This window comes from Trichosurus vulpecula, chromosome 3 (assembly GCF_011100635.1).
Source record: "Trichosurus vulpecula isolate mTriVul1 chromosome 3, mTriVul1.pri, whole genome shotgun sequence".
NCBI classification, from domain to species: domain Eukaryota; kingdom Metazoa; phylum Chordata; class Mammalia; order Diprotodontia; family Phalangeridae; genus Trichosurus; species Trichosurus vulpecula.
Window position 1 is genome coordinate 386,821,223 of NC_050575.1, and position 20,862 is coordinate 386,842,084.

General features: G+C 42.5%; 1 protein-coding gene across 6 annotated transcripts in view; it reads right to left on the reverse strand.

The window, feature by feature from the left end:
* Positions 1 to 20,862, reverse strand: part of FBXO31 (F-box protein 31) — an 83,832-nt gene that overhangs the window by 44,461 nt on the left and 18,509 nt on the right. For 2 of the 6 annotated variants that reach the window (XM_036748514.1, XM_036748515.1), the window contains exon 1: positions 20,193 to 20,647. The exons of 1 other annotated variant lie outside the window; for it this stretch is intronic. In XM_036748514.1, coding sequence (XP_036604409.1) covers positions 20,193 to 20,634 — 442 coding nt within the window. In that variant the 5' untranslated portion in view covers positions 20,635 to 20,647. Of the gene's footprint in view, positions 1 to 7,440; positions 7,461 to 8,796; positions 9,339 to 19,669; positions 19,689 to 20,192; positions 20,648 to 20,862 lie in introns of those variants that run through there. 3 more of the 6 variants (XM_036748519.1, XM_036748517.1, XM_036748518.1) reach the window with 3 other exon arrangements.

Below are 20,862 nucleotides of genomic sequence, written 5' to 3' on the forward strand. Positions count from 1 at the left end.
ATAATGGAATGAAATATTATTCTGCCTTAAGATAAATTTATTTTATTTTTATTTATTTTATTTTTAATTGATGGAATAAAACAAGCAATTCCATGACATAGTATAATAAAAAAGATGATTGCACATGAAGCTACAGATCTGTTATGTACAACTTGCTATTCTTTTTAAATATGTAATACAGTTGTCATGTAAATTTCTTTTCTTTTTTTTCTCCCACCCCACCCCCACCTAGAGATGGCTACCATTAGACACAAATAAGTGCATTATATGTGTGTATATATACATATATGTATGTATGTAAAATTATTCTACATATACGTATATTTATCAGTTTTCTCTCTGGATGCAGAGACAAATCTGAAGAATTCAAAGAAATATGGGAAGGCTTATATGATGCAATGTGGAGTAAAGAAGACAGTTTCATAAGGACAGTCTACACAATATGCCTACATACATCCACATGGCCAATCAGTTGCCAAATGTTACCTTTTCTACCCACCCATCCCCATCTCTGGCTTTGGATACCACCTCTCTCCTCACACAACTGTCCCTTTAGACGGGGCTTCCATAGCCCTCTCCAATCTACCCTCTCTACTGCACAGCTGCAGCACAAAGCTAACATGCCATTCTCCCACTCAATAAAGTCTCTGGCTCCCTGGTGCCTGCCTCTAGGACCAAATACAAACACTTCTGTGGAGATTTTTAAGTCTTTCACCACCTGGCCTCGACTCCTCTTTCAAACTCCACACTCTGTGCCAGACAGACAAGCAGGTTGTCTCTCTCAGTGCCTTATACCCCCTTCCCTCTGCCTCACAAAATCTCTTTTCCTCTAAGACAGATCTCCAGCATCACTCCCCATGTGAAGCCTTTTCTAGTCCCCTCCTCCAATGTCCCATCCTTCCCAGAGGCCCTTGCAGTAAACTACTTGGCATTTACTCTCTCCATTTCTTCCATATACACTTGTTTGCCTCCCCTTCCCTCCTCACAAGATAAGACCAGCTGTTTGTCCTTCCTTCTAGAAGAGGAAAGACAGCAGAGACAGGGCGATGTCTTGACCTGCAGTGAGCTGGATTTAAGTGAGGCAGAGCCTCACTCACTCTCTCCTCCAGAGTCCTTGGCCCAGGATCTAGGAGGTGACCTTGGCCTTTCTAAGTTAACATCTTTCCCAGGCCTCAGTTTGTTGGAAGCAACCCCATCCAAAGACTAGGGGCTCAGTGAGAACAGGAAAGGAAAGGAAAGACAGCCTAATTCACCATCACAAAAATATCAATGGGGAGGGACAGACACTCCAAGTTTCTGGGCAGAACAGAAGACAATTACTGTTTATGTTCACTCCAAACTGTCAAAACCTAAACAACAAAGAACCACAGATGGTTGGTCTGGGGGCTATTCCTGGCCACTGAATGAAAGCCAGAGTGATCTGGGCTTAAAGACATAGTCAAGTAGCTTCATCTGAAACACAATAAATAGGCTGGTCCAGAGAACATGAGACCCCTTTAAAGCCATTTTTTTTAAAAGCCTGTTTTTCCAGAGCTGTATTTCAAGAAATCATAAATGTGGCACAGTGGACAGAGAACTGCACTTAAGAGTTAAGAAATCCTGAGTTCAAATCCAGCTTCAGACACTTGCTAGTTGTGTGACCCTGGGCAAGCCACTTAATCTGTCTGTCTCAGTTCCTCGCTGGCAAAATGGGGATAATAACAACACCCACCTCCAAGGGTTGTTATAAGGATAAAACGAGATATTTGTAAAAGTGCTCGGCATAGTACCACAGTAGATGCTATACAAATGTTTATTTCCTTTTCCCTTCCCCCTTCTTTTCAAGCAGACTGTTTCACACCTTGTACCTGAATTCCCGCTGGCACTGGGCTTAGATGCTTTATTAATTGACTGACATAGCTATGTAAACACAAAGAAAAAAAAACAAAACCAAAAACCTAGGAACAAACCCAAGTTATAAAGGTCAAAAAACAACATAAAACAATCAAGATGGGTTCTATTATGCCAAGTCAATAATACACAGCATTAGGGTCATGATTAGCAAATGTTAAGGACGTGATTTATTCTTTGGGGTTTTTTGTTCCATCTTGCCAACTCATTTTTTTTCTTATTTCCATATAACCTTGCTATTACACTCAAATATACATATCTGAACCTGCTTGGGCATTCTAAAATGACAAAAGAACAGACTACTCCTGAACAGAGAACACACATACAGATAACATTCACAGCATACTATATTTTCATTACCCAGTGCTCAGCACACTGCAGCCCATAGTAGGAACTTAGTAAATGCTAACTGATTGAACTAGAACTGCTTTGAAATAATATGGCTTAGGTCTCTTAAAAAGAAATTTAAAAGATGAAAGAAGAGTCAGTTCCTCATTGGCAAAGATTATGATTTACAAACTTAAAAGTTGTTTGTACCAGGCTCTGCTCCCTTTTCCAAGAATCTTTGATCTCCAAAAGCCTGATTACAAAAGCAAAGGTCTTCAAAAAGGGTACAAAGAATTGCACAAACCAGCTCTGGGTTTGAGTTCATCTCTGCAATTGGCACACCATGTACAGAAAGTACAAATAGTAATAAAAGATGGAAATTTGGCCCAAAACCACAACCCATCAAAGGTCTAAGCTTTATACAGCTTGGACTCTCTTACTTTTGGTGTTTGCTTAAAACTATTTTATAACATATCTGAAATAACCTGCTATTTGAAATGACTAAACCAGGGTACAGGCAGCAGAAGCAGTAAGAGAAGTCAGAGTTTGCCCCAAACAGATGTTCAGACATTCAACAACCAAAAGAACCCTTCACTCATGCAGAAATCAATCAGATGTTTGGAGGGGCAATGGAAAGCAGTGAAGGGGGAAAATGGCAGTAGAAGACCAGAGTCAAAAATGGGGACACTAAGAACAGAACAGGCTTTGTTGCAAGGCTATGTCCTGCTCTGACCCAGAACTCTTTCACAAGTACATTGTTTTTACTGAAAATCAGGTGTGTCATTTCCAATTCTAGCATTGGTGTGTTGGATGGTAAAGTAGTACACGCTTCTCCACTTGCCTTGGACCACAAGACCTAAGAACATGACTGTAAAGACCTCTCTAGAGCTAAGGTGCCAGGCCACACTTCTCAGAAATGCCTTCTCAAAGATCCAAAGCAAAAGGCACATTAAAAGAGAATCTCCTAACAGAAATGAAAACCATCAATAAATAACTAGGAAACAACAGGATGCATTCAAAGTTTCCCAAAAGAAAAAAAAGTTAAAAGTAATTAAAAATGGGTGGTTTGTTGAGGGAGGCACTGGTCAGGCTAGAATGGAAGGGAGGGACTGTTTTATTTTGTGTCGCCATTATGCCTTGCCCACAGAAGGGGATAAACAATTATAATGGAATCAACAGAGAAGTGGCCTTTGGCATGGTGAGACTATGTCCAATAGAAAAGGACTACAGACAGCAAAATAAACCCGTATTTCACACAACCTAGACGAATCTATGTCATTCAATGACCCTGGGGAGACAGGGAACTCACAATGTGGTGTACTGCAGAGAGCCCTATGCTTAACAATCAGAACACCCAGGTTTGAATTGCGGCATTGCCAGTTACGAGACAAGTAGATAGACAGCCTCCTCCATCTATAAAATGAGGATAACGCTGCTATTTCCTACCTCACAGGGTTGCTGTTGGATCAAATGTGGGAATAACATATACAAAGAATTTTGTAACTTTAAAGTATAAACTATTATTAATATGGGAACACCCCCCACCACCGACAGAGCAATGGTGGGAAGATACAAAACCCTATACTTCTGGGATTACGGTTGTTTTTTAACATTTACAGTCAGTCAACTGAGGAACATGAGTAGGTGCCATCACCTTTCAGATGGCTGAGGTTGTCAGATGTCTGCAGAGACTATCAGTTCTCACAGTTTTTAGTCTCAGGATCAATTCAGACTATTAACAATGATTGAGGACTGCCCCCAAATGCTGTTGTTCATATGGCTACATCTAACACTAGTCATCATATTAGAAATTAAAATGTCTTAGTACTATCATGAAAACAGTTTGGGGTTTTTTGCTTGGGACAGTGTTACTTTTTTCCCTTAACAGACCTCCTGAAAACCATCTCAGGGATTCCAAAATGCTTACCAACCAATTACCGCCTGAGAACTGCTGATACAGACAATGAGTGCTCTAGGCATCTGAAGGAAAGCAACAAGAGCCACACTGGCAGAGTTCTAGAGAGCCAGAGGCCTTGAAGGACACGTAGAACCTGGGGAAGCGCAGGGCTTGGGAACACGGGGAAAAGCACTGAAGGTTCGGGCGATGGCCTAACATCAGGGCAGAGAGGTAGGTGAGCAGCACTTTTAAGGGACAATAAGAAGATTGGCTTGGCTGCAAGAGAAGGCTGGCAACTGATATTTATAAAGCCCTATACAACTAAACTAACACTTTCATATTATACATTATCAACTTAATTTGACTGATTCTCACAAAATCCTGGAGGAGGCAGGCTACACATTATCATGCCCCTTGACAGACAAGGAAGAGGAAGATCAGAAGTTAGATCACAGTTGCCTACTGTCACTGATCTGGTAAATGACGGCTCAAGGTGAAAGCCCTGGGAGCCCTGGGATCCTGGTTCCCAAGCCAGCGTTCCACCCACTCTACCTGAGTCCTGGGAGTATTCAGAGATAAGCCTAGGAAGGCCAGCTGGGATTAAGGGGTACAGCAGGCTTCAGGATTTGTAACTGATTGTATGAGCAAGAAGAAGCCAATGATATTCCCCAAACGATAAATGGTCAAGGGGGTAGAGCCAAGATGGTGGCTGGAAAGCAGGGACTTGCTTAAGCTCTCCCCCAGGTCCCTCCAAATACCTATTAAATGGCTCTGAATAAATTCTAGAGCTGCAGAACCCATGAAATAGCAGAGGGAAGCAGGGCTCCAGCCCAGGACAGCCTGGATGGTCCCTGGGAAGGGTCTATCGCACAGAGCTGGGAGCAGAGAGGAGCAGAGGCCAGGGTGGGCCGCGCCAGGACTAACCAGACCGGGTGCCAGGCAGAACAGGTGTAGTGCCCTGAATTGGTGAGCTGTGGCAGTTACCAGACTTCTCAACCCACAAACACCAAAGACAACAGAGAAGGTTAGTGCAAAAAGCTGCGGGGACAGAGTGAATGGAGTTCCCAGTTCGGCCACTGCCCCAGGGGCAGCAGAGGTGGTGCAGCTCTGAGGCTGCTTCCAGAGCTACAGCTGTGGTTGCTTCCAGGCCCAGGCCCACCTGGTGGGCGGAATTAAGTAGTGGATTAGAGCTGGAGCGCAGAGCCTGCTTTGCCCTGCCTGGATCTAGGCTGCAATCCAGGTTGGCAGTTCTTAGGGGAGGAGGAGTGCTGATGTGGCAGTTTGCTGTGCAGAAGTAGCTCTGAAATCAGCAGTGCAGCCCCTCAAGCTTGGGACAAAGTACTCTCTATTCTACAAGCAGTCGTACCCCAAACAAAAAGCTCAGGGATCAAGTAGTTGGCTGTGAACATGAACAGGCAGCAAAAACAGTCTCAGACTCAGACTAAGATTTTGGAATCTTTTTTTGGTGACAAAGAAGACCAAAACATACAGCCAAGAAGTAGTCAACAAAGTCAAAGAACCTACATCAAAAGCCTCCAAGAAAAACACGAATTGGTCTCAGGCCATGGAAGAACTCAAAAGGATTTGGAAAAGCAAGCTAAAGAAGTAGATGAAAAACTGGGAAGAGAAATGAGAGTGATATGAGAAAACCATGAAAAACAAGTCAATGACTGGCTAAAGGAGACCCCAAAAAATACTGAAAAAAATAACACCTTACAAAATAGACTAACTCAAATGGCAAAAGAGCTCCAAAAAGCCAATGAGAAGAAGAATGCCTTGAAAGGCAGAATTACCCAAATGGAAAAGGAGGTCCAAAAGACCACTGAAGAAAATACTACCTTAAAAATTAGATTGGAGCAAGTGGAAGCTAGTGACTTTATGAGAAATCAAGATATTATAAAACAGAACCAAAGGAATGAAAAAATGGAAGACAATGTGAAATATCATACTGAAAAAACCACTGACCTGGAAAATTGGTCCAAGAGAGATAATTTAAAAATTATTGGGCTACCTGAAAGCCATGATCAAAAAAAGAGCCTAGATATCATCTTTCAAGAAATTATCAAGGAAAACTACCCTGATATTCTAGAGCCAGAGGGTAAAATAGAAATTGAAAGAATCCACAGATCACCTCCTCAAAAAGATCCCCAAAGGAAAACTCACAGGAATACTGTCGCCAAATTCCAGAGTTCCTAGGTCAAGGAGAAAACACTGGAAGCAGCCAGAAAGAAACAATTTGAGTATTGTGGAAACACCATCAGGATAACACAAGATCTAGCAGCTTCTACAGTAAAGGATCAAAGGACTTGGAATAGGATATTCCAGAGGTCAATGGAGCTAGGATTAAAACCAAGAATCACCTACCCAGCAAAACTGAGTATTATGCTCCAAGGCAAAATATGGACTCTCAATAAAATAGAAGACTTTCAAGCTTTCTCAGTGAAAAGACCAGAGCTGAATAGAAAATCTGACTTTCAAACACAAGAATCAAGAGAAGCATGAAAAGGTAAACAAGAAAGAGAAATCATAAGGGACTTACTAAAGTTGAACTGTTTTGTTTACATTCCTACATGGAAAGATGATGTGTGTAATTCATGAGACCTCAGTATTAGGGTAACTGAAGGGAATACATATATATAGACAGAGGGCACAGGGTGAGTTGAATATGAAGGGATGATATCTAAAAAAATAAAAATAAAAAAAGATAAATGGTCAAAGGATATAAATACGCAGTTTTCAGAGGAAGACATTAAAGCTATCTATAGTCATATGAAAAAATGCTCTAAATCACTACTTATTAGAGAAATGCAAATCAAAACAACTCTGAGGTACCAGATCACACCTATCAGATTGGCTAACATGACAAAACAGGAAAATAATATATGTAGGAAAACTGGAACACTAATGCATTGTTGGTGGAGTTGTGAAATGATCCAACCATTCTGGAGATCAATTTGGTACTATGTCCAAAGGACTATAAAATTGTGCATACCCTTTGACCCAGCAATACCACTACTAGGAGTATCCCAAAAAAATCATAAAAAAGGGAAAAGTACCCACATGTGTAAAAATATTTATAGCAGCTCTTTTTGTGGTGGCCAAGAATTGAAAGTTGAGGGGATGCTCATCAATTGGGGAATGGCTGAACAAGCTGTAGTATATGGATGTAATGGAATACTACTGTGCTATAAGAAATGATGAGCAGGCAGACTTCATAAAAACCTGGAAAGACTTACATGAACTAATGCTGAGTGAAGTGAGCAGAACCAGGAGAACACTGTACACAGTAAGAGCCACACTGCAATGACTGACTTTGATAGACTTACCTCTTCTCAGCAATGCAAGGATCTAAGACAACTCCAAAAGACTCACGATGGAAAATGCCATCCACATCCAGAGAAAGAACTATGGAGTCTCAGTGCAGATCGAAGCATACTGTTTGCTCTCTTTTTTGTTGTTGTTTTGTTTCTTCTTCCTTGTGGTTCCTCCTATTGGTTCTAATTCTTCTTTACAACATGACTAATGGGAAAGAATGTTTAATATGAATGTATATGTAGAGCCTATATCAGACTGTACATCTTCTTGGGGAGAAGAGAGAGGATGGAGGGAAAGAAAATTTAGAACTCAAAAGCTTATGGAAGTAAAAGTTGAAAACTAAAGATAAATTAATTAATAAAAAATAAAAGAAGCCATTGAAGGTTGTTGAGCAAGGATGCAAACAAGCCAAAGGCAGTGTTTTAGGAAAACTCCTCTGGTAATAGTATACAGAATAAATCAAAAAGATGATGATGCTATTGTCAAAGAGACTAGTTAGGAAATTATTTTAAAGGTCTAGACATGAGGTGGTTGAGGAATAAAAACAGTGAAAAGTAGGTAGAGCGAATGAAAAAGAAAGTAGAAAAATGAGGAAGACTCAATAGTGCCTAGTACTGCCTGAACATAGTGGGGAAAAGAAATTAGGGTGCAATCCATGCTTTTGAAGCCTGGGTAACTATACTGCACACTGACACCAGAAAATTTGGTGCATTCTGTTAACAAATGGTAATTCTGAGATCAAGGAAAAAATAAATAGTAAAAGCAAATGAAATATGCATGTATGTACATGTATTTGCTCACGTATGTATATAAACCGTATCTGATGATCAGAAAAGAGAAAAACCATGTTATATTCATGACATAAATACAGCAACTCTCCAGTAAGCGTTCCCTAATGTTCCTGAAAAGCTCTGATGCATACAAAAAAGGAAAAATTAAAGTAATTCCAGACTCACTCAACTTATCTTGTAAAGAAAAATACAATGTTGAGCATTTACCTAATGCGAGGAGAAAAATTATTTTTTAAAATAGTGTCTGAGACCAAGTTGAAAGCAGCCTACCCACTGTGTAAACTCTACCCTTAAATGCTTTTGAAGTTAATTCCATTTGCAAGCAACCAAATGTCCTTCCCCCAGCCACAATTCCATCCTGCTGAGTAAGATGATGATGAAAAGCGGTGCACAGATGCATTCAGGCTGTGCCTTCTAAGTCAATAATAGATCTTGGTATTGCAGTTTGTCAATTCAAGCACTTGGGTTAGGAACACCCTCCACAGAGGAGCACAACATAGAGAACTGCTCTCCAGCTGGCAGGGAACATATATGTTTGCTACGAGCAAAGCCATTTGTTTGCCTCAAATTTCTTACCTGAGGATACAGAAGCTTTAAAATCTATGGAATGAAGAAGACAAACTTGCCACCCATGACTGATGAGATCATGCAAACAAAAAGGAACATAAATACAACACGCTGAATCATTAACCAGTGACTGAAGTTTAAAAGGGCTTTACTGCCAAAGAATAAAGGAAGTCGGCCAAGTTGGAAGCACTGTTCTAAGATGGCTATCTGGAGCACATGTAAGCAAAGACATGCCTTCAAGCCCCTTCTCTCATCTTGAATCTCTTTTTATCTCCTGGCTTTTCCCCACTGCCTCTTTAAAAACAAAAACCCAGCCTGGCATCACAGAATGGGCACTGGCTCTGGAGTTATAGGACCTAAGTTCCAAGACATGGGCAATGCACTGAACCTCCCTGGGCTTGGATCTCCTCTAACATCCATCTCTGAGCCTGCGGACCTGCCATCTGATGCCTCAAGCAATAGTAAAATGTCTCTCCTCCTTGCACAGCCTTAACTCCTCTCCTAAATCCTTGCCTCCACTTCCTCGCCTTCTATTCACGTCTCCTCAAAATCTGATACTACTGTTCCACCAGGCCCAACATCTCCAAGGCTACCAACAATTTCTGGATTGTTCAATCCGATGGCCTTTTCTCCATTCTCATCCATCTGGATCTTTCTGCAGCTTTTAACACTATGGACTCTGCTCTCCCCTGTCCATGCTCCTCCCCCTTCATTTTGCTATGACACGCCTCTCTACTGCCTGTTAAGCCTGTTCCTTCTCGATCTTCTTTCCTGAATGCCCTGTCTATGCCCTGTGCCTGTGATCATGCAGATCCCCCACGGTTCTATCCTATGCCTTATGCTCTTCTCTCTATATATACACACTGTCTCTCCTGGGAATCTCACTGGAATTGCAGTGACCTTTATTAAGCTCCAATATCACACCACCACCACTCAAAATACACCAATGACTCCTACTGCCTCTTGGGCAAACCCCTCAAACTGGCATCTAATCCCTCTGCAGCTTCATTCCCAGCTATCTTTCCAATCTTATACTGCGAGCATTCACAAACAGGCTAGTCCCCTTACAAATATTCTACTCCCATAACCACGCTTTTGCACAAATGGTGTCTCATACTTGGAATGTATGCTCTCTTCACCTATGCCTTGCAGAATCCCTGGTTTTCTCCCAAGAGCAGCTCAGACGTTACTACCGACACAAGGTCTTTTGAAATGCTCACAGCTCTTAGCAACTTCTCTCTCCTAAAATTCCCTGTATTTACTTACTTGTGTCCATGCTGCAAGTTCCTGCATTATAAGCATTAAATTCTTTTTTTAATATTCTTTTTTCAAGCATGAAATTCTTACCCAGTGACCAACAAGAGGGCATACTACTACAACAATCTAGAGATCCCTACTAAAAATTAAAACCATAAAACAAAAGGCAGTAATAGCTCAATAGAGGAGAGATGGCATGTTCTCTCTGGAGAGGGGAATTGACCAGCCGGCATTCTGCTTTCCGTAATACACACCTCCTCATGTCTGCCTCAGTAGAGACCCTCACTTCCTTCAATACTCAGCTTAACTGACAGCTCTTCATCTCCTTCACTGTCACTGCTGTCTCTCTAAATATATCTTCTACACACTTACCTCTAAAGAGGGGGTGAATACAGGTTAATCCTTTAAGGCAGGGGTCATTTTTCTTCTTACTTCTGTACCCCCACAGCGTCTTGCACATAGTGGGCACTGAAAGTCTGCTGAATTGAACTGAATTCCCCCTAAGCAGGTCGGATGTCTCTCCAAACTTTCCTGTCTGTGTATGTTTGAAACCCTAGAGGTACTACACCTTCACCTCTCTTTCATTCTCTAGTTGGGCACCAATGTGCAAAGTTAGAGCCATCTCCACTCCAAATGTTCATACAGATTACCTGTGCCAGCCCTGTGGCAGTCTTCTGAGCTTGTACTGGTCTGATCAGCCCCAGTTAGACACACTGCACACTCTGACCCTGACGTAGGGAAGTCATTTTGGTCTTCTTTGGGCCCAAAGAACAATAACAAAATGGTCACCAGGCCTTAGGGCACCTTCCTTTGAAAGGTCAGAAGATCAAGCAATCTTAGAAGCCATGTAGTCCTGTGTCCCTGAACAATGTCACATATAACAACACGTCCCAGTGATCCTCTTCTTTCTCGAAGAGCTCCAGTCGCACCCTCTTCCTTTATCACCCAGAACAAGCAGTACCACTTATTCAACAGCTCTCATCAGGAGGAAGGTTTTCCTGACATGGAACCAAAATCATCTTCTCTGCAGCTGCTACCAGTTCTTCATACAACAAGACTTAACTCAACTTCCCCCAGGAGATACACAGCACTAGTTCTTCCAAGATACCCGATATGACAATTCCAAGGGCCTTAACCATCCTGGATGCCCTCTGAATGCACAATCAACATCATTCCTAAAATGCAGCATCCATGACTACACAACACCCCAGATGGCAGTCTCACCTGGCCAGAATAGAGTACAACCGCTGACCTTGCATCTTCCACCTCCTGCTGGGAGCAGTATCCCAAGGGGAGGCAGCAAGGGGCCCAGGATCTTCCATCTACCCCAGAGCCACTGCCACCCACTCAGTCTACCACTTCTGATGCTGCCGGATTTCCAGGCTCCTCAGATGAGAAGAGCCAAACCTTCTGATCACACCTTGGCCCTTCCTTCCACTATGCATTGTGTCCCCTGAGGGAAGGTGGCAAAGGCCTGCCCAACACGAGCATCTTCTAACTACCCCCAAAGCAACAACTTCCATCTGTGTCACCACAAGGCAACTTCTACCTCCTGCTGCCTGCCCAATCTCCTAAGTGGGATGTGGAGAACCTCCAGTACCAAGAACAACTTTCCCTTTGCCCTCAGGCTCTGAATCTCCTACTGAGTCAGTCTGGGAAGAGAAAGTGATAGAGTATAGGACTTCTTCCACCTGGAATGGACAGTCAACTTCCCCCTCTGACTGCAGTCTATGCTGCATCCACCTTTGGGAGAGAAGAGAATTAGTGAAGTGAGACCTCCTGACCTCCCTTCTAATCCTTGGACCATGCATCTCCCATCTCATCCTGCACTTGTCTCCAGCTTCCTTTGGGAAGAGGAATGGCACCCTCAACTCAATGAGGAACATTCTCACACTGGTCATACCCTTCACATCATAGGAGTTCTGATCCCCTGCAGATCATCATCCCAACCACATTCCCCACCCACCTTCACCCTCCCGATTCCTTATTCCCATCTTCAGCCTTCTCACTCCAAGTTTGAACCAAACATCACTAAGCCCCTCCCCTGTACCCTGTAGGATGCCTGTTCCATATAGCAACGAACTTCCTTTCATTCTAAACCTTTTCCTCTCCCATTCCTTTTATCTATCAATTATACTGAAACCCAGTTCCCCCCTTCCCCACACAGCTTCTCTGGCCATTTTACATTTCACCTCAACTAGTCCTTCACTGCTACCAGGCAATCCCTCTACACCACCCCCCTGCCTTATCAACTCACTATCCCATTCTTCACCTGGCTCTTGAAAACCTTTTCATCAGTCCTCATCTTCAGGGAGACTCAGACCGAACGGCCCATGGCTTCCCTCCCACTAGACTCTGAGCTCAGAATCTTGCCTCCCAGTTTACAGAAAAAATGGAGGCTATTCACCATGAGCTTCTCCTCTCCCCTCTTCCTCATCTCCCATCACGCATTCCATACCCTCTACCCCTAGCAGAGAGTACTAGGGAAAGCAAGCTGGAGGTCAGATGAAAACACAGGTTTACTCTTCCCTCAGATCTTTATAGTTAAATGCCTTTAGAGTATGTCTGGAAATGTTGTGAATTACCAGAATATCAGCTGTAATTAAAATAACTGAGTGACAATAATATATTTTGCTGCTAAATATAAATGATTTTTAACTGGCTGTGGCTTAAGATCATTTATGCTACTATTCTATCACATTTGCCAAGATAACTGAAAATTAAGCATTTGGACAACCATACTTCCCTTCCTTGGGCTGTTACGTGAACATACAGGATTGAGTGTTTCAACTGGTGTTTAAAACAAATTACACGCAAAGTGGGCTATAATATCACTGACAACGAAGGTATGCTATGCAAGATATAAAAGAAATTTACACAGAGAATACAAAGAGACATTCCCTGATAACACTCAAAAGTTTTACAAAAGGAAAATCAGAGTCTAAACGGCCATCCAAAAACAAACAATTCTGAGGCTTCTGACCTCATACCCTGCATGCAAATTGGCAAAGATGATAAAAAACAGAACAGACAATGGTGGAAAGGGAGTGAGGACAGGCACACCAATAACCTGTGGGTAGAACTGTGAACAGATCCAGTCTTCTGAAAATTTGCAACTGTTCAAGAAAAGTAACAAAACTGTCCCTGTCCATCCTCTTTGACCCAGTGATCCCACTTAACTGGGCATATATCCCAAGAGAATGAAAACAGAAATATTTAACAAAATATTCATAGCAGAACACTCTGGTATCAAAGGACCAGAAGAAAAGTCGGTATCTATCATGTGAGAAATGGCCTAAAAAAACCCTCTGGCATATCAACGTAATGGACTATTAATAAGAAGGAAGAAATGATAAATTCAGAAAAACATGGAAAAGATTTGGATGAACTGGATTCAGAGGGAAACAGAACCAAAGGGAATTAATCAACAAGCATATATTAAACCCCTACTAGATACTAAGCATTGTACTAGTCACTGGGGATACAAAGAAAAATTATCCCTGCCCTCTCAGGACAAACAACATATACATAAACACACAAAGTAAATACAAGGTAATCTGGGAATGGAGATGGACAGGGGAGAAGCACTCAATAATTGGCTGGGAGACAAGAACTCATATAACATGTAGAATCCGAGCTGAGAGCAATAAACTACAATGTTAATGAAAAAGAGCGATAAAAGAATTCTTGAGTAACTGAAAAACCAATAGTGAGATGTGCGGATGACCGTAAATACTAAAAGGGACAATTTGGATAACACAAATATGAAAAGGTTTTGCAAGAGCAAAATCAATGCATGACCTTTATAAGGGAAATCGTGAACTAGGGAAAATATTTACAACAATTTTCTCTTCTAACAGTGATATCAAATATATAGAGAGAACTAATACAAATATATAAAAGCCATTCTCCAATAGATAAATGGTCAAAAAATGTAAAGTGGCAATTCTCAAAAGAAAAAATTCAAGCTATCAATGTCCATATAAAAATTGCTCCAAATCACTAATAAGAGTATGTAAATTAAAATAATTCTGAAGCTCCACCTCACATCCATCAGAAGGGCAAAGCTGACAAAAGCAGAAAAGAACAATCGCAGGAGAGGCCACGGTAAGGATAGGAATACTAACGCACTGTCAATACAGCTAGGTACTGGTCCAACCATTTGGGAACAAACTGAAAAAGTCACTAAACCGAATACCCTTGAACCTAGTGACACATACCCCCAAAGAGGTCAAGCTCCTGTTGCTGTGGTTGAGTCACGTCCAACTTCATGACTCTATCTGGGGTTATCTTGGCAAAGGTATCAGAGGGGTTTGCCATTTCCATCTCCAACTCATTTTACAGATGAGGAACTGAGACAAACAAGGTTAAGTAACTTGCCCAGGGTCACACAGTGTCGGAGGCTGGAATTCAAACTCATGAAGATTAGTCTTCCTGATTCCAGGCCCAGTGCTCTAGCCACACTGAGCCACCAAAAGAGGTCAAAGACAGAGGAAAAGAACACATACATAAAAAATATTTATAGTTACCCTTTCTGGTAGAGAAAATAACTGGAAATAAAGTGTCAATTAATACAGAATGGCCTAACAAATTATGGTTTATGAATGTAATGGAATATTAGTGCATCATAAGAAACCCTTATGAATTGAGGTAGGGGAAAGTGAGCAGAACCAGAAAAATTTACAGAATGACTATGATTATGTAAAGGAAAACAACTTTCAAAGACTTGGGAATTTTGATCAATGCAATGACACCAATCAAGGCTCCAGAAGACTGACCCTCACCTACTTACTGAGAGACAAGCATGGAATGAGATATACATTTTCAGACACAGCCAAAGTGTGGATTTGTTTTACTTCACTAAGATTTAAATGTTAGAAATAAGAGATAGGGGAAGGGGTGGGGGGTGGAAAGCAGGAAAGAGAACTGGTGGATAGTAATAGTGAAGCCCCACCGGACTCCAAAAAATCAAAGATCATTAATGAAACATTTAGGAGACACAAACAAAATGGGACAGTTTTACTTCTATCATCTTCAATTTAATATGAACTTTAAAAAAACTGTACATAATAGTTTAGTTTCATATATGATCATCTATTCTGTTCTTCCCTGTAGAGTGAATATTCATATTTGTTGATTTTAAGTTCATAATTTTAAAAAACGCAATGAAAAAGATCGTTGCAGTCAAAAGACATCGATTAAGCAGCTGCTATTTGCCAGGCCAAGAGCCCACAGTGCTGTCCAGTTGTCAGATGCAGCCCTCCTGTTTGCTGGATGGTTTTGCTACCTCTCACAAAGGAGGATTTCAGTGGGGTAAGGGAACAAAACTAACTATGGAAAAAAACAAAAAATGACAATAAAATATCTGAGGAACAAAAAAAGCAATGGCTTTATCACCTGGGAAGGAAGAACTATGTAAAAGTGGAAGGGTCTGCCACGTTCATGTCAGGGAGCGGTCTGATGATATCCTAGGGGATGTTATGGAGAGCTGCCTTTTTTTCCTGATAGCTGCTGAGGTCTCTTCCAAGTGTCAAAGTCTCAGATTCTATGAACTGTGGTGGATGAATGCTACTGAAAGTGAGAAATGAATGATGACTATAAGGAACTGAAACATGGGAAGTCCTATAACTGATGCAGAATCAAGTGAGAAGAACTTGGGACAACAACATAAAAAGTAACTACAGTGATATAAATGAAAAGAACTCTGAGTAAGTAATGACAAAAAATAAAGCCTGTTTCCTTGATTTTGGCAACAAGATACAGAATGTTGCATGCACTCTCTCAAAAGGTATGGGTGTCAGTTGTTTTCGCATAACTGTTTTTAATTGATGTCAGGGAGGGCTCAGTGACCAGGGAGGCCAGGCCACATCTATAAATGACTCCTATAAAAACAAAGAGCATCAATACAGGGTTCTTTTTGAATGATTGGGGCGGGGGGGGAGAGGGACAGACAAGCATTGATTTAAGCACCTACTAAGTGCTAGGCATTCTGCTAAGCACTTTACAAACACCTGACTTGACATCATTTTCATCACTGATTATGCAGCTGATACTTTCTGAAAACAGGAAGAGACTAATAAATGCTTGCATCAAATATCTCATTCCATCCTCACAAGAACCTATTATTATCCCCAATTTATAGATGATGAAATGGAGGGAGAAAGAGATTAAATGATTTGCCCAGAGTCTGACAGCTCCATCTGAACTCAGGTCTTCCTGACTCCAGCCCCAGCGCTCTGTCCACTATGACACACATACCAAAGCAAGTGCTCACCTGCACTGAGATTTCCTCATAGCAATGAAATCTCAGGTTCGGCTATCTCTAAATCCTCCCCAGCCCCCAGTCAACTTTCCTTCCAACATGCCTAACTTATTTTCCAGAAATGAAATCTCTCCTCTCCCCATCATAAGTTTGAAAAGGCTCTTGAAAGGTAATCAGTTCCCCTAGACTTAGCCTGCAGAAGAGAGAAAATTAGAGTGAAGTACAATGATACAGGCTGGTCTGCGTGACCTCTGAATATACTGGTCAGTGGCTTTTATCTAATTCATTCACTATATACACTGTCAAGAAAAATCCTGAAGTTTTCCAACAAAAGCAAAATCTACCTTATTTCATATATATATACAAGATAGCTTTGCCTTTTTCATCTAGATAAAAAGCATGATGATAATTACACATTTCCTATTTAGTCATCAACAGAGATTAGTATCATAGGAAAAGAGAATTTCTGACTATACACAACTAATTTAAATGGAAACTCTTCGGTGCCCTGGATAAAAATAAAGACAAAATTTTTCTAATTTAAAATATAACTTTCCTCTTCAGCTAAAATATTTTACAAATATTATTGTGAGAATGCTGAAAACATCCATCCCTCATGTACGATATAAACAAGCTCCCCTAGTTACATTTTATAATGGAAAAGCTGAAGCTTAGAGACATCAAGCAAGTCATCCAACATTATGAAATTCCAGCATTCGATCTGCTCACTCAGGCTCTATCTACAGAGGAATTTTGTTTAAGAATCACTGGGAAAGTCTGCCTTCTGTTCTCTTTTATTGTTTAAATGCTTCAGTTCAAAGCCATGGTTGGACTTTTTTAAGTACCTCATCTTTGTTAGCCATTTAATGGATATGTTTAAGTTTCTCTGAGTTAAAGCTGACTATAACACTTTCAAGAGTGTTCAGTAAATTGTTATGCATTAACCAAAATAAATCAAGTCACGGTCACAGACAAAACATACTTGGCTTATACCCTCAGAACACTGAAAAATGATCATTTATTTATAGAACTACACACAAGTTGCTGCAAATGTTCTCTTACCAAAGGAGATATGTTTCAGAAAAAAGTGTTTGCCTTATTCTTATCATCCTTCCTTATTTCTGAAAGATGGCAAATGTTATTTTGTTCTGTGCCTTTCCCAACACCAGAAACACAAAGTCACTTTCTCAAATGGAATTACGCTGCACTGAATGGCTAATCTGAAAAGCATTAGATATACAAGTCAACCTAACAGATCCAAACTGTTGAAAATGCTGTAACGCTAAGGTTGGGTATGAGCTTAGCTTGTTCTTTAAAAGAGAGGAGGATTTAGCCCATATGTATGTTCTGCAAATAAGTCTAAGATAATGTTCATAATAAGCCTAAAAATTTAATTCAAATTAGCTAAAGACTAAAGTTAAGAACACTAAAATCATCCCTCTCCTAGACAGTACTATTTAAAAATACAAGGGTTCTGCTGCCTCTTAAAACTGAACCAATACCCAGAATTCCTTTGTAGTGAAATATTAAAAAAGTCTCTTTTTCCCTATTTCTATTTGGCTTTTTAAAAAATTACTAATTAAAACGTTCCAACCATGGCTTCCTTTAAGTCTCAAACAAAATCCTATCTCCTACAGGAAGCCTTCTCCCACCCCTCTTAATTCTAGTGCCTTCCTGGTTAATATCCTGTATATCCTGTAAAGAGTTTGCTTTGTTTTGTTTGTATCTGTTTGCATATTGTCTCCACTATTGGATTGTGAGTTGTCTGAGGACAGGAACCGTCTTTTGCTTCCTTTTGTATCCCCAGGCCCTATTAGGTCCTTAATAAATGTTTACTGATTGATTGTGCACTACTCAAATTTACCAATTTCTTATCCACAATTAAGATACCATCTTTTAAAAACAAAGCTGATTCTACTGATAATATTATCAGTGTATGAACTTGGAGTTGTTTTCACAAGAGTAATGCTAGCCTCATACATTTTCAAAAATTCGGCCTTGCTAAGAGGCACACATTTGGGCTACTCTAACCAACTTAACCTGACACCAGCAGAGACATTACATCTAAAATAAAAGATAGACACTCCAGGCTGAGAGCAAAAAAAATCAGAGTTTATTTTAGTAAGATCACCCATAGAATAGAAACAATAATTCCCTATTTGCATCAATATTCTGTCTTATACCAGGTCACCTGCCCATTTTTTATTTCAACGGACTACTAGATTCCTAAAGTTGTTCATTCCCAGGAGAGCAGTTCTTAAGACTTTGCCATGAGCACAAAAATTCCTACTTATGCCATTAAAGGAGCTAGTAGCTTCCTCAAGTTGTGTCCCGCTTCCTATAACAAGCAAAATCCAATGTGCTAGGGAAGTTGTGTGTTTAATATCTTATCAGGTTTTATCTGATCTATACACCAAAAGATGTGCTTTAGATGGAAATTATTTGTAGGAAGTCAACATCTTACAGCTTTGACAATGTAAACAAAGCAAATTTAAAAAAAAAAAAAAAGAATTCTCCAAACCTCAAAGTTGGAAGGAACACTACACTTCAGTCCACCGAGGAAAGAAAATGTTGGCTTTTATCGCTGGTTTCATTTTTAAATGTGGAAAGAATATATTTGGAGTTATACAATTTCATCTTGCAATGTCGTTTTCATGGAGTCAAGAGGGTATTTAGTCAATAACACACAACAACAAGAAGTCAGCACATTCCCTCTACTCCTTTCACTTCATTACAATTCGGTCCCTGGCTTCATCCTGCTTACTCACTAGTCAGTGCCCCTATTCCCACCTTCTTCACTACCCCTCATAGTCCTTGGACCTTGAATTCACAGGATTTGGGATCCTTGAGACACAGGTGGCACTTCAGAGCCTTTCCTTCAACACCCTTAGGGGATCACTGTTCCCACTATAAACTGCCCTCCCCTTGGTGAAGGGGCATTCATCCCCCTCGAACCCCAGAATCAGAATCTTGGGGTCAAAAGGGACCCCAGGTGCCACCTTGAACAACACATACTAGAAAAGGATCTCCATTATTAACTACATGTCCAACAGTTACAGCGCCTGGTATGTCGTAGGTATTCAATTGTTGACTTGACAGCCTCCCCTTTCTTACACTTACACACACACTTACACACTTAGACACACGTACACAGCCTTTAATTTCCCCCTTCCCTCTAACACTTGGCCCTGCAAAGCCCAGTGATGCCTCCTAGTGATTTCCCCCTCAGAGGGCCCTGTAATTTAATTCACACACACTCCTCTACACAGCACAAGGACCTATGATTTTCACCCCTTCTTACAAACACTAGGGGAAGCCTTTCCAGATCCCCCTTAATTCCGGGGCCTTCCCTCTCTTGATCACCTCCGACGCATCCCGTATGTAGCTCGGCGACACACAATGGTTTTCAGTCGTCTCCCTCCTCCAGGGCAGGCGCAGTCTTTTGCCTCTTTTTGTATCCCCAGCTCTTCGCATAGCTCCCGGCACAGAGTAGGCGCTTAATAAACACAGACGGGCTGACACAGGGCCTTACCAAGTTTTCCCCCGTTTCCCTCCCCTGCACACAAACACTTGTGCCTTCCTTAAAGACACTCACTCCCCTCTCCCCTGCACAAACACATATTCCCCCCCAACCTTGCACACTCACTCCTCCCCTGCAAACACATACACACAGTCTCCCCCCTACCCTGCATACACTTCCCCCTCCTTTGAACACTCACTATCTTTTGCACACATACCCCTCTCTTGCGCACACATTCCCCCTCTCTTGCACACTCCCCCCCTTCCTCTCCCTTGCACAGACTCCCTCCCTTCCCCTGCACACACACTCTCTTGCACACACACTCCCCCTCCCCCTCCCCTGCACACACGCCCCCGGCCCGCTCACCCTCCCGGCAGCGCCTCCTCCAGATGGTGTCCGTGTTGAGGATGCGCCGGAACTTGGTGCAGACCTGAGCCAGGCTGGGCAGGTCGGTGCCGGGCAGCGAGGCGAAGATCTCCACTAGGAGCTCGGGGGGCAACTCGAGGAGAGAGCAGCGCGCCGGGGCCGCCGGGGGCTGCGGGGACTGAGGGCAAGCCGAGGCCGGGCTCCCAGCGCCCCCCGGTGACAGGCCCGCCCCCGGGTCCCCCGCGCCTCCGTGCCCCGCGGCCCCGCAGGCCCCCGACGGCTTTGGCATGGCCGGGGCGCCCTCGATCCTCTCCTCCTCCGGGTCCGTGTCGGGCTCGCTCTCGGCCGCCGCCCCCGCCGCCTCAGCCGGGCCCTTGCGCTGCTGCCGCCGCCGGCAGCCCCGGGACTGACCCACCCCACAGAGCCGGGCACACACCGCCATCCCGGCTCCTGTGTGACGGGGGCCCCTGCGCCCGCGCCCGCGCCCGCGCCCCCGCCCCCGCCGCTGCCTCCGTGCACGCGCGCGCCTGCGCCTGCACCCCCGCACCGCGCAGCCGCCCCTTCCACCCCCACCGGGGCGGAGTCGGCCCCCGGCCTCGGCCAATGCCGCCACACGCCCGAGCGGGCACGCGCTCGCACCCCGGCCTCCCCGGCCTTGGCCCAGCCCCTG